This window comes from Cydia amplana, chromosome 7, assembly GCF_948474715.1.
Source record: "Cydia amplana chromosome 7, ilCydAmpl1.1, whole genome shotgun sequence".
Lineage (NCBI taxonomy): Eukaryota > Metazoa > Arthropoda > Insecta > Lepidoptera > Tortricidae > Cydia > Cydia amplana.
In genome coordinates, this window is record NC_086075.1 from 2,497,860 (window position 1) to 2,512,502 (window position 14,643).

General features: G+C 34.5%; 1 protein-coding gene and 1 long non-coding RNA gene across 3 annotated transcripts in view; one reads left to right on the forward strand and one right to left on the reverse strand.

Annotated features, from left to right (window-relative positions):
• LOC134649415 (uncharacterized) overlaps window positions 1-14,643 on the reverse strand; it is a 356,591-nt gene that overhangs the window by 292,655 nt on the left and 49,293 nt on the right. The gene's annotated exons all lie outside the window — the stretch shown is intronic.
• The window catches only part of LOC134649372 (centaurin-gamma-1A), a 384,793-nt gene that overhangs the window by 284,550 nt on the left and 85,600 nt on the right, over window positions 1-14,643 (forward strand). The window contains exon 1 of one of the 2 annotated variants that reach the window (XM_063504095.1): window positions 1,817-2,067. The exons of the other annotated variant lie outside the window; for it this stretch is intronic. Coding sequence (XP_063360165.1) covers window positions 1,911-2,067 — 157 coding nt within the window. The 5' untranslated portion in view covers window positions 1,817-1,910. Of the gene's footprint in view, window positions 1-1,816; window positions 2,068-14,643 lie in introns of those variants that run through there. 2 annotated transcript variants of the gene reach the window in all.

The following is a 14,643-nucleotide window of genomic DNA, read 5'->3' on the forward strand; positions in this document are numbered from 1 at the left end:
TGTTATAAAATAGATGTGTTATCATACGAATTGTTGTTTTATTTTAAGCATAATACAGTGTTGACATATAAATGTAATTTTATTCTTTCTAAAGTTTTCGATACGTTTCTAGGTGCTATGATACCTAGATTGATATATTTGATTTGAACGTGTCTAATCTGGAAATGTCTCGGCTCTCAGATACTGTTTTTATACTCTTCGTGAAAATAATTTGCGCATTTGTTAGCTTTTTAGGGTTCCGTAGCCAAATGGCAAAAAACGGAACCCTTATAGATTCGTCATGTCTGTCTGTCTGTCTGTCCGTCTGTCCGTCTGTCTGTCCGTCCGTATGTCACAGCCACTTTTCTCCGAAACTATAAGAACTATACTGTTGAAACTTGGTAAGTAGATGTATTCTGTGAACCGCATTAAGATTTTCACACAAAAATAGAAAACAAACAATACATTTTTGGGGTTCCCCATACTTCGAACTGAAACTCAAAAAATTTTTTTTCATCAAACCCATACGTGTGGGGTATCTATGGATAGGTCTTCAAAAATGATATTGAGGTTTCTAATATCATTTTTTTCTAAACTGGATAGTTTGCGCGAGAGACACTTCCAAAGTGGTAAAATGTGTGTCCCCCCCCCTGTAACTTCTAAAATAAGAGAATGATAAAACTAAAAAAAATATATGATGTACATTACCATGTAAACTTCCACCGAAAATTGGTTTGAACGAGATCTAGTAAGTAGTTTTTTTTTATACGTCATAAATCGCCTAAATACGGAACCCTTCATGGGCGAGTCCGACTCGCACTTGGCCGCTTTTTTGGGATAGCGGTTACCCACTAACGGATTCCTTTCAGTCACGTCGCGAAAAACCGTTTCCTTTTTTGTGTCTGTCTCGTTGGCTCATTTATTGCGGTTTTCTTTTAAATTACATTTTACACATTACATTTCAAGTTTTGAAAAAAATCAACCATTTTTATTATTTAAATTATAGTTCCTCTGCTCAACTGTAAACCTAGGGAGCTCCTAATGGCTCTACCATTTTGAATAATTTCCAAAAACTGAATCGATAAAAATATGTGCTACGTGAACAAAGTTTTGTACGGGGCACTAATAAATTATCGAAACTGCTCACATAATTTCACGAAAAACCGTTAAGAAATATATCCTGTAACTCCTGTAGAGGAGTAGAGGGAGACCTATCGCAGAACCGGCCATAATGAAAAAAATCTTGTCCAATTTCAAAAAGAAACGCTTCGCTGGCGTTTCGCGCTTGCTCGGTCGACAATCATACGAAGTGTCACCTTAAATTAAACAGGTAGGTAATTTAATTATCAAATTAAAAAAAAACCTACGAAAAAACCAAATGCTACTGACAACCTGTCGATTTGCAATGACACCTGACCAGATCCCGCAATGCGTATATGTACAACACAACATAAAGATAACTTTTTTTCTATTCACAGTCACGTCCATAATTAAAACCACCATAAAGGTAAACTGATAACACAGATTGTGACAAGGGCAGTCAGATACACCCCACCGCGCCGCGGCCGCGCTCAGTGCGTTTCGAGCCTCCGTGCTCATCGGACGTTCACGCGTTTTCACGTCTTGACACTCGTACTTGACACCCAATATGCCAACAGGATAGTGAACCGTGTGTGGAATAGTGATTGTGAATCGGATTTGACGGTGGTCTTTGATGTTTGGTCGGTCAATAGGCAATAGTTGACTGGCTGGAAAGCATGGCTTGTGGCGGTTTTTAAATGGATTGCGGTTAAAAAATACTTGTGATAAACTGTTAAAAAAATATCGACTCTTAAGAGATGTGGTCGTAAATTGGACGAATTTTTTAAAAAGATCGCGCGCTCCGTATTCGAGCGCTATATTTGAAAATATCGTTTGATTTTCGAATAAACATGCTGGCCGTAAAGAATTTCTTTATGCCCGAGAAGCGGGTGGACTCGCCTCGGTTCTCGAGGATGCCCGAAGCATTGATGAGGTCCATTAGGAGGAGGTCGTTACGGGTGAAGAGGACCAAGTCGCTGGTGCTTGTCAGCGAGAAACGGAAGTCCGGTGAGTGGTAGCGTATATCATTTGATTTTTATTACGAGCTTTTATAACTTCCTAAATTCGTGTGTATTTAAGTAGTCTAAAAATAAATAAATAAATATTACGTATTGGTCTTCAATTCTTAACTGAGCTGAAATTTGGTATACCTACTTATGTACTCTACATATTATACCATTACAATGCAATATTATGATGATTATTGACGTGATTATTGAGACCGAAGGAATCAACTTCATATTAACTTACACGCCTTTTACTTAAAAAAGTTCAGTCGGCGATAAAAGTTAATAAGAAAAATTAAGTTTATAACAATTAATTTCGTTATCGTTTCCCGGTTGATATATATCTTACTTTTACTTCCTGTCCTTTCTTTTTTAATCATTTTAAAGTCAAGATTAAAAAGTTAAAGTGATATCCGTGATGTATCGAAGTAGTACCAGCAGTATCCGTTCTATTGAATAAGTAATTTATGTATTTATACGATTATGTCCAGGAAGTAATGAACGGAATACGAAACTGACCTACCGCCGGTTCCCTAGTAAACCGATGCTTTACTTAGGTCTTAGTTTAGATGGCTTCCGAGACCTAGGTCGTAACTTGAGTTACAGTAATTAACAATGAGGCGTTTGAAGCAAACTACTACTTTTGTAGTTTCCGGAGCATTAGGTTCTTGCTTTCCTTTCCTGTTGAGTTTTCTGGAACTGCTTCGCTTGCTCTATAGTTTTACGCGGAAACTAGTATGTGTAGAGTAGATAAGAGTTAGACCGAGATATGACTGCAATGATTTTGAGAACACACGCAGTGCAAGTGTTATTTAAACGCCATAATTTGATAGAAGTTTGACGCTTGAAATAATACTTGCACTGTGTGTGCTATCAAAATTTTTGCAGACTTTTCTTGATTCAACTCTAGTACTTATGTCAAAGAAAAAATAATTAATTATTTTTTACATCAATCCATTAAGCCTATTAAAGAAAAACAACAAACTTCTATTTTTATACGTGTTTTAGTATTTTTGCCAATTAAGGTCGTGAATCACACGGATGAAACTTACTGACAATTAAATGGACATTAAATCTTGTACATAAATAAAGTCAAAAATAGGTAAAATTATATTTGCATGAATCATACACTTATCACTGGATTTCGCGTCTTCAATCTACAAAATAGATTATAATATTTAGGTTACAAGGAATTTTGAATTAAAAGAGATTAAAAGAGACGAGAGAAAAATATCTGTTTTCAAATACCTAATCACAAATTGAACAGCACAACCAATCAACCAATCAGTACATCTAAAGATAAACATTATTATGCTTGATCCGATCTCATTAATTGCAAATCGTGGCATATTGTAGTTGTATGACATCAACAGCCTTCTTGGAGTCATTGAACAATCTTGAATGAACGTAATGATCATGATTATAACCTATTGTTCGACCCGATGACGCATTAAGGCTTTATGGCCAAAAGTTTACGATGGCTCTTGTACTATTTACCCACGTGTTACAATTACAGACAAGAATTTACTTTTAAGAAGTTTGAAAAGACACGAAAACGAAGAAGAACGTGTTACAATGATTTTCAAAGACTAACAACTGCAAATCTCCATAACACTGAAATTATTTTGAGCCAAATCATTAAATTCAACGACTAAATAGTGTAATTTTCTGCGAAAATTGAGCATCATTAGCTTTGGGTGTAAAATAGTTGCTATTAATTTTAGTAGTGTAGTTAAGTTATGTTTTTTTTTCTCAGTTTTGTAGTTATTTCTTGTTATAAATTTTACTAGTCTAGTGAGTTGTAACTGAACTTACTTCTAATTGGCTTATGTTAAAATAAAATCAGCATAACCATCTCAGTGATTTTATTTATTTTAAAAAAGCCAATTAGGATGTCCAAACTTCATATATGTAGTTGCAAATATTTATTCAAAACATGCTAAACATGACGTCTGCTAGACTATGTAAATTTTCTTTATTTTGTTTTGTCGTTATTTACCTACTATACCTAATAGTCATCAGGGTATTCTTATTTTTAAGACGGAATGAGACGAAACTGCGCACAATTTGAGCTAAAGTGAATCCTCGTGACAAACACGTATGAATTTTAATAATAGACAGGTAGATAATAATGACGTGTAAGTATTGTTGTAAATAATTAAAGTTATATTCTTTCAGATCATGGTCAAATAAATCCGGTATATTGATACCGATAATAATGATATATGATGAGAAACGGTCTATAATTGTCATGTGTAATGTATTTTAAATTAAAAAGAGCTTACAGGCCCAAAAAACGTTGATAAATATTTTTAGTAATATTTTTCTTACTTGCACATATTTTACAAAATATCATTAAATATTCAAATTACAATTATTTAAGTTAAACAAATCCTTTAGCTTTGATGCAAAAACGCAAACGTTTATTAAATATTATCAAAAATTTGCCGCAACACAAAAAAATTGTAAACGTATTTTTGGGCCACACCTGTATAAGGAGGTGTATTGTATAAAAATAAAGTCAACAGTGCTAAGCCCAAGACAGAACTGTTGATGCTTATAAGAAACTTAATCGTTCGCTTACACTAGTAACAAATTGACATACATAATTCAATGTCCCGGATAATTTAATCCATACTAGGTTAAATAGATTTCTTACTTAACGAGCAATGACACTTGCGCAAACTTATAAAAGCATACGGCTTAATCTGGAACTAGCTCAAAGTCATACTTTTTAACACCTCGTGTATGTTGGTAGAGCGGCAGCCATCGGCAAAAATAACTTTGTTGCGTTAACGTCGCAAACTTGTCTATTGAAGTTGAAGAAATCTGCAACTATCTTATTTTCTTAATAACTTAGCTACAATAGTTGGACAGTAGCGATGCGGTTAACCGCAAAGATAACATTGTCACCGTGATAACTGTGTTCGAAGAGAAAATCGGTGATTTTGTCATCTTATTACCTTTGGAAAACGCTATACATTATTCATTGCACGAAAATAGCGTAATATCACGTAATTCTGCTTTTTGCTTCCTTGAGCACGAATAGTTTTTACCCGAAGTAATTTAAGTTGGGGAAAAACGCGGAATCGAGCAAAAATGCGTCTTATTCCTTGCTAGGAAAAGCATTTGATACAAGCATTGTTGGAATGGTACAATATCGATGTCGTCTTAAGAAAAACAGAAGTAACTGCTAAAGTCGTTATGCATTTTGATGACTTGACACTTTAATACGTCTAGGTACTTAAGGAAGTCTGATTGCGAGAAGCAAATAAGGAACAATAATTAGAACTTTGATGAGAATTTTAGCTCTGCATGAAGACTCGTTTGAATTTCTTCGCAAATGTATGACGACGACGATCGTAATAAAGGCAACACTTTTGAGTATATATGATCCTTCTGTCTATACTAATAAGGTTTACAAACTGTTAGTTAAAAGTGTCAATGGTACATGTAGCACAAGTATGGCACATTAGCCGTCTTCCCATGGGAACGTTTCTAAGTAAACAATTGCATGTGTTGTAGTAGGACATCCAACAAAAACATTGCAAGAATAACTGAAAGCTGAACAAAAGACAATAATTTGAACTGTTTTCTTTTTAATCGGTTTCTGATTATTCGTACTTACGGCAAAAAATGGCTCGTACGACCAATTTAAAGGAACTTTAAGTTTACAACCGAATAAGTGCTGGAGATATAGATTTATTATACCTATTTTCTGTATCTAATAGGTTCTCAGCAAGCTAGAAGTTGTCGTCATATGTCAAGTTGACTCCCCAAAGTCCCCAAACTCAGATTATGGTTACTTCGGTGTATTCACATTTGTCCGGGAACAGGTGGCAAAAGGTGTTTTTTATATAAACTATTCCCAGTTGTCCCAGCCGCATGAATGGCGACGGTCACGTGGGTTGGAGATAAATGGGAATACACCGTTACGTCATATCTAAAAATACAGCTCCAGTTGTCTTAAGCTTAATTCTTGAAAACTCTAAATCGATTTTCGTCTGTCTAATATCTCAATTTGCTTTATACATATATGTAGGTATTTTGTTATCACAAAATAACTTTTAACACATTCAGTGCCAGCGCGAGCTACGCGCTACGAGCGTAGCCGATAACACGGGAAAAACCGTATGTAGTGAAAAGCGCCTACGAACAGTGAACTCCCCTAGCGAGTCGCTGGCAGTTAATGTGTTAACCTGACTTCTCTTTCAAACCTAAACTTAAACAAATTAGCCTCAAGCGAAAGGTGCCGTAACTCAAATGTAAATTAACAGGCTTAATCAATTAAGTGATGAAGGTGATAACGTAATTGGGCACGGCGTTGCCGATCAGAGGGCAGACGGGGAATGACCTGAGCTATAACCGCGAAAATCGAAGTTCGTGAATTGTCGGCATCTGTCTCTGTCACTCTTATTACACCTTCATTGGAGTAAAAGAAAAAGATCCCCGCAATTGGCGTAAAACGGTTTTCGCAATAGCCCCTCTAGGTCTGAGACGGCTTTAGATTAAAACTTTGTTAACACCGTTAGGTAATATGGCGCTTACGACATTTGAGTTTTCAGGTGTACCTTTTTTAATTAGCCTTTGTTTGAGGTTTGAGGAAAACTTGGATATATTTTAAGTTAACAGAATATCATCATGGTATTGGTAGGGCGCTCCACTCTAAATCTATAAGAGTCCGATAGTTGACAACTAAAAAATGTCCAAATATGCCTTTTCTCCTGACGGCCCCGATGCATTAAAACTCTTTAAAGTATTAATTTCGTCGTATTTTTACGTGGAGACAACTCACAAATTTTGGGCTAACCTTTTTTTAGACGATTAAGAATTCGTATCTAAAAATTTCGAATCGAATTATTAAAAACAAAACAGCCATTATTAGATTATTTGTGCAGTGTGAAGAACTCTACCATCTACCATGTCAAAACTGTCATTAAGAATATACTAGCGACCTCTTTGTTCCTCCAGTCGCCTTCAAACCCGAAGGAGACAGTGGACCTACAGTCACCTGCAATAATATGTTACTCTTCGAAGGCCGCAAAAATATGTGACACGCTCTTGTGGCTCGACAAATAAGATCGTGTCAGATAATTTGTCGGCATTCGTTGTGTAATATATTATTGCAGGTACATTACACTGTATTATTACACTGTACAATTCACCTGTATCAATACCATACCACAGAACCTCTTCATTGAATTTAGAGGACGTGTAGATCGGTCTGCAGATCAAATTCATCCATTATCTACGTTTTAGATGTACTTAGTTACTTATGTATTTCTATAAATTTAATGGGCGATATAAATACTTCTATAAACTTGTAGGTGTAATTCTTTTATTCCTTTTTGTGTAATATAATATATGTATGTTTATCCTATAACCTGGTACCTTTTGCTACATTTGTCACCCTCTTTTCACTCTTTCCTCTACTCAAAGGTTAACTGGAAGAGATCCCTCAAAGGTATAAGTTCGCCTTTGTACTTCTTACAATTTTTTTGTTATTTTTAATACGTCTTTTTGTAGAATAGTTTACTACTACTACTACTACTAAATTGATAGGTAAATAGAGTCCGCCTAAGTTAACTTTTGCACCCACTGGAACAAAGTGAAGTACTGTCATTAATGTCATTATACACGTTATAAATATTTTCATCACTTTTTCATTGCAAATGCCGTGCAGAGTTGGCTTGGTCCGATATTGATACAATTTCTATACGAATCGAGAATGACGTAAAACGAGTATTTACAGAAAAATAATCTATTGTTATAGCCATATTAATCAAATAACCATACTGCATAATGACGCAATCAAACATTCAAGTAACGCACCTAAACTAATATTGGTTATTTCAATGCCTGTAATAAATACCTTTTTATACGTGACAGTGACACATTTATAAAATCTAGTTTCTATTTTGTTTCAAAATATTATGTTACCGATGTTTTATACTAGTCTTTCATTATATTACCAGCAACACAAACATTATGAAAAAATTGGTAAGTACCTAATTAAAATTTTAGATAAAGCAAAAAGTTCAGTGAAATATTTTTTATCGCAAATTAACGTAACTTTAATTTACGACACTTTAGCATTGGCTAAATCAGCGGTCGGCAACCCGTGGCCCGTGAACCTCTCACTTGCGGCCCGCGAGCCTCCCTGGCTATTTTGTATGTAATATTGACAAACGACAATGTCTGATAAAGTCATAAATATTAACAAAGTGCGGCCCGCGTCAACTTCGTTAACTACTATGTGGCCCTTGGCTGCTAAAAGGTTGCCGACCGCTGGGCTAAATGATAAACATTGGTTAATGTAACTTTTTATTACCTACTTATTTAATGTTTACAGTTGATAAACCATTCGATTTCGCTATATATATTTTAAAAATAGATTTAATCTGTTACTAAACCTCAAACTGTATTTATCTATCTTGAATCAAAATCGAACCCTTCTTTTCAATATTTTATCGCATTATTTATTTACCAAAAATGACTTCTTTAATCTCGACCATAGGGTTAAACCCTTTAAACTCTTTGGATAGGACGAATATAAAAAAAGTAAAACTGGCAAGTTTCCTTAGCAACCAATAAAAATAACCGCCTACAACGACCCTAACCTCTAAACAGTTTGCCCCGCACCTGCGCAGGAGTTCCCAGCGCAAAACGCAAGCGAGTCCAACACAGATCAACCACTTCAACCAGTATAAGTTAAAGTTATTCCTTGACACATGTAAAAGATGAAAAATAGTGCGCCCTAGGAAAAAGGGAGGATTAATTTAATTTTTAACAAGCAGAAACGTCTGGGACCGATGCTATCCAGAGGCCGTGAGTTCAAGTCTCACCCAAGACACTAATTTTTCCACTTTTAAATTTACGAGGGTTAAGTTTCAGATGTTTTTAAACTTCAACATTTATATATGGATGTTCTATGTTCTCCATTAGGCGAGATATTGTTTCTAGTTTTTTTTTATGCTGATGAATGATAATAGGTATAAATATGATAGTAGGCTGTTTTGTGCAAAAAAATGTATGATGCAGTTTTTTATGGGGCTCCTGTCTCCAGGAATCAAATCAAATTCCAAAAAATAACTGTATTTTACCTCGTCTCGAAAAGAGTGTCGAAGTTTTTTTACTTAATCCGAGTAATTACCTACTCGAAATTCTCAAGAATTTTTTTTCATCCCCTCTCTCTCTCTCTGATATCGGTTGGCTCAGCTTTAGACTCGCCAGCGCTAAGCAACTTTAGTCTTTAATAATACAGGCGCGTGCCAAATGAAATGTCACATATAACGTTACATCATTCCACTATAACCTGGCCCATCACCCCAAAGTCACTCAAAACATTCCTTCTTTACTGACAGACCATTTTACACTGGTCGAGTCTAATAGCTAATTAACTTGTGCTTTTTTCTAAGGACATTCGTTATGCTCATTTAGTAATTACAGTTGCGGAAAAAGGGAATATAATTAGGATCGAAATAGTTATAATTAGTGTGATTGAAGAATGAATTCCTCAAATTATATTATTTTTCAAACAGCATGGGTACGGTGACAGATGTCATCTAGATATCTTTGGGCACTTTAGAAATCTTTAATTATTAGTTTTCGGTAAGGTATTCGTATAACCTACATAAGGTTATACGAATACCTTACATGAATAGGTATACTTTACGTATAGGTACCTAATCCTATATTTTTATAAGTACTTTATTATGGTCATATTGAAACTTTATATGGTGTAAAATTATAATTTTATTTGTTTTTACTGAATGACACTAAATTTAACATTTAACGTTTGCCACAAGCATGTAAATCACGAGGAAAATAAAATAATCTAATGTGGTCTTTTGACCGCAAATTCCTCAAATGTAATAAATTATTAGGTCATTCGTATGTCGGTATGATTAATTTCATTGATAACGCATACAACTGATTTGTCACGTTTATTTCCTTTTTTATGTTAGATAGGTAGGTACTCGATATTTATAGATAAGCACTAATTAACAATAAACGTACGCCAGTAGGTATACTAGGTATAGTTAAAAGTCGATGTCGATACCTAATACGTGATTCGTAAATGTCTTTTCCGTAAACCACGTTAATAAATCGCCTCACTTTGCAATTCAAACCCTATTAGTACGGTTTATAAAAAGCACGACGAATACGAATTGTAAAAACCGAGCCAAAATGTAAAATAGTTGGATTCTTTTAAATTCGCCATTTAGTGCTTCGAATGTAAAGTGGCATTGTTTTTTAAATTCACACGCATTTGTATCGGTATTTTTAGAGATGATTCCATCCAGATGTTATTCTGCAAGAGCACATTAATATGAAAAATGAGACCATATGTGACCTTAACACTATACATAAAAGAAACAGTCTATATTTCACCATTGGTATTGTTTTTTTTGCAAACTTTTACGAATTTAAAGTTAACTGTGTGGTCAATGTTACTTACCTTCATTACCGTCAATTCATACACACACAGTCAGCTGCAGAGATGGTTATATCTACATCTGTAACTGACTGTACATAGTACATAGTGCCTACCTATACCACCTAACCTATATAACCTATATAACCTATAATATATTACTCTGAATATATAAATTCGATTAGTATAATTTTGAATGGCATAACGTGCAATACGTATAACATTGAATTGTATAATTTTATAATGTATAATGAACTTTACGTATAATATCGTTTATGATAAGTATAAAAAGGTATAACGTTGAAATAATATAATATACAAAACAAATACCACGCAATAAACCTAACCTTTTATTTATCTGGGGGTCACAGTTCTAACCTAACCTACTTTTCTGGTAGCAGTTTTTTCTGTGGGGGGTCACAGTTCAAACCTAACCTAACCTACTTTTCTGGTAGCAGTTTCTTTCTCTGAGGGGTCACAGTTCAAACCTAACCTAACCTATTTTTATGGTAGCAGTTTCTTTTTCTGTGGAGTCACAGTTCTAACCCAACCTAACCTACTTTTCAGGTAGCAGTTTCTTTTTCTGGGGAGTCACAGTTCTAACCTAACCTACTTTTCTGGTAGCAGTTTCTTTTTCTGGGGAGTCACAGTTCTAACCTAACCTAATCTACTTTTCTGGTAGCAGTTTCTTTTTCTGGGGAGTCACAGTTCTAACGTAACCTAACCTACTTTTCTGACAGTAATTAGTTTCGATGATCTATTAAATACTGAGCTATCCAAATAATCTGACTGATGTTTTGTTCAGATACTTATATGACATGTTATTCATTATTTTAATTTATATGCATAATTGCATAATGAATGTTATATTAAATGTAATTAGTTTATTTGTATGTTATACCAAACAGCGGTATGTATATTGTATGTTATATTATTTTTATGTTACACTTATTGAAAATATAGATTTAGTGCATTATACATAAGATTATTATACTTTTTGAACGTTTGTAAACTGAAATTATACCAAAAGTACGTATTCATTATGATACGCACCCATCAGAATTTATCTGAATAATCTGAATAAACCTCGATTACTAAACAAACTATATCGAAAATGACCCCTAAGCCGCGGGTAACAATTATGAAAATTAATAGGTACCATTAATGATAAATAGCTAGGTAGGTATTGCATTCTTAGATCACATTTAATATACAAATAACCTGCTACCTTGACCGCTGGCATACCGCCCAGAATTTAACCCGTATCGTAGAAAACCGTTGCCAAAACACTCTTATTACACTGCCTTTATGGTCGAATCTCCAACAAATCCGTATCTAGAACTAGCTATTTGGTATCCCTCCAAAAACCTGGATTAGAATCTCTAATCTCGACATTGAAAGTTTAGATTTCAATGGTTCTGTAATACATGTAAGTATAGGAATCTGACCTATTTGGCAAAAGCTAGCTAAATGCCAAGTTAAAATTGGGGATGCATTTCAAAGATGCTATATATGTAATAGGAGCGGGCATTTCATAGTAAAACGGAGCACTATTTCAATGACAATGGAACGTGAAATATTTTGTACGTGCGCGGTTTTTCTTTTGTTTTGTTTTCTTGCATATTTAAGGTTTTTAACTTGTCGTTTCAGACTTTCAGAAGTTTAAGTGGCCTTGTTTCGTATTTTGTAACAGTGAGCTACTTAATGGTTTTGAAGTCTTCTGTAGATATGAATCGTTTTTTAAGAAGATTCTCTATTGGTATTGTTTTTGTTACCAAAATTTGTTATATACTTTCTCAAATTATTCTGAAGAATCTGAAATAGTTTTTTGAGGTTTTCTTATGCGACCCCGTTTTTTTATGTAAGTATTTCGGTAGGTAAGGTAAGCAAAAGCTTACACATTCAAACATTATTTAGTAACCAAAAAACAACACAAAATATTTAGCCTTAGGAATTAATTAGGTTCAGGCGGAGTATGTCACTTTCTTAGGACGTCACATTCTGAGTTCGTCACTTTCTGACTTTGTCACTTTCTGAGATCGTCACATTCTGAGTTCGTCACTTTCTGATTTTGTCACTTTCTGAGATCATCACATTCTGAGTACGACACTTTCTGAGGACGTCACTTTCTGAGTACGTCACTTTCTGAGAACGCCACTTTCTGAGGACGTCACTTTCTGAGTTCGTCACTTTCTGAGTTCGTCACTTTCTGAGTTCGTCACTTTTTTAGCATAGGTACGATTTAACAGTATAATATACCTGCACGAAAGATGTATACTGCCAGCAACCAGATTCGCTGTTCGACATACGGTCGATTTTATATCCTACATACCAATACCAATCTCTGTTTGCCTTACACCTGACTGGTAGAGAATTCCATTTGGCAAAACGTCCTATGTTTCGTGCAATAAAGTGAAAATAGAGAAATAAATAATAATAATAAAACAATCTAATTATGTTTCAATCAGAGTATTTAATTCAGAATAAGTACTTAGAAACTACAAGCACCAAAACATTTAGCCACAGATTGGAGTTAGGCCGGCAACAGCTTCGATTCAATACACATAAATGTATCGCACAGTAGGAACCATGATTTTATCATTCTCCGCTGTGATTAGCTCGTGAAGGTATCACGGCAAGCTCGCTGACACCAGTAGAAGGTCATAATTCCAACATATTTACATTTTAACGGACTGCCGCTCCTTTCGTGACAACATATTCTTCAGCATACCGCGTCTTCTGTCATGTCTCCATAAACTCAAACGTCTTTTTTTCTGATGATAGTGTAAATTTTGGATACCTATCTGCGTATAAAATCAGCATTGTAGTTTTGTTTCAGACAATATTTCTTCTCGTGTCATCTGTGGAGAATAGGCGTCAATGGATTTTTTCTTCAAAGCGTTGCCGAATTTCAGCCAATATGTTCAGCCATCAATCACTTCTGCGTATGGAGTGATCCATACTCTCATAGTTCTCATGTTCTTTATTTGTTTGTTTTCTTCCTATATAGGTTACACGATGAATTTTTAAATTATTATTACATTATACTTTTAGCCTGACAATAGAAATCTAGCATGTCGCCGATTTGACAACGCTGATTTTTTTTCTATTTAAAATGCGAAACTACAAAAAGGTTATATATAGTTTGAGGACTGTCTCATTTCAAACATAGACAGAGATAATCATACTATCTTTGTCTTACTCTAGTACTAGCACCCAAAAGAAAAGGATGAGTATAGTTCTTACTATGATGAGTTGTTCTTATTTAATGACAAATTGGTTTAACCAACTATAATTTGATAATATGGTGCGCTAGCTTCGACCCGTGACTTCATCTGCGTGGAAATATGATGATAATAATTATAGCTGGTCAACCAAATCTTGTCAGTAAAAAAAGGCGCGAAATTCAAATTTTCTATGGGATGATATCCCTTCGCGCCTACATTTTTCAAATTTGCCGCCTTTTTCTACTGTCAAGATCTGGTTGACCAAGTATATGTCCTTCCCCGGGCCTCAAATCTTGGGGAACGAAAATTTGATTATTTTTGCGCTACGACGTACGGTTTAGGAGATACAGCATTATAAAGTTTTTTTTTGTTTTTTTTTTCTTTTTTGTTTTTTTATATTAATTAGGGGTTTCTTACAGAGGAATGAACATTTTATTATTTTTGCACTACGACGCACGGTTTAGGAGATACAACCCATAAACCTTTTTCATTCTTTTTTATTTTTTTCTTGTTTTTCGTGTTTTTTAAACATCATTTAAGGCTTTCAAAGGGGAACGAAAATTTGATTATTTTTGCGCTACGACGCACGGTTTAGGAGATACAGCATTATAAAGTTTTTATTTTGTTTATTTTTTATTTTTTTTTGTGTTTTATTTTCAAATATTAATTAGGGGTTTCTTACAGAGGAATGAACATTTTAATATTTTTGCGCTCGGTTTAGAAGATACAACCCTATAAACATTTTTCTTTCTTTTTTTTTCGTGTTTTTTAAATATTATAAGGGGTTTCAAAGGGGAACGAAAATTTGATTGTTTTTGCGCTACGACGCGAAGGACCTAATTATTGTTTATAAATCATCATCATCATCATTATATTTCCACGCAGATGAAGTCGCGGGTCGAAGCTAGCGCAA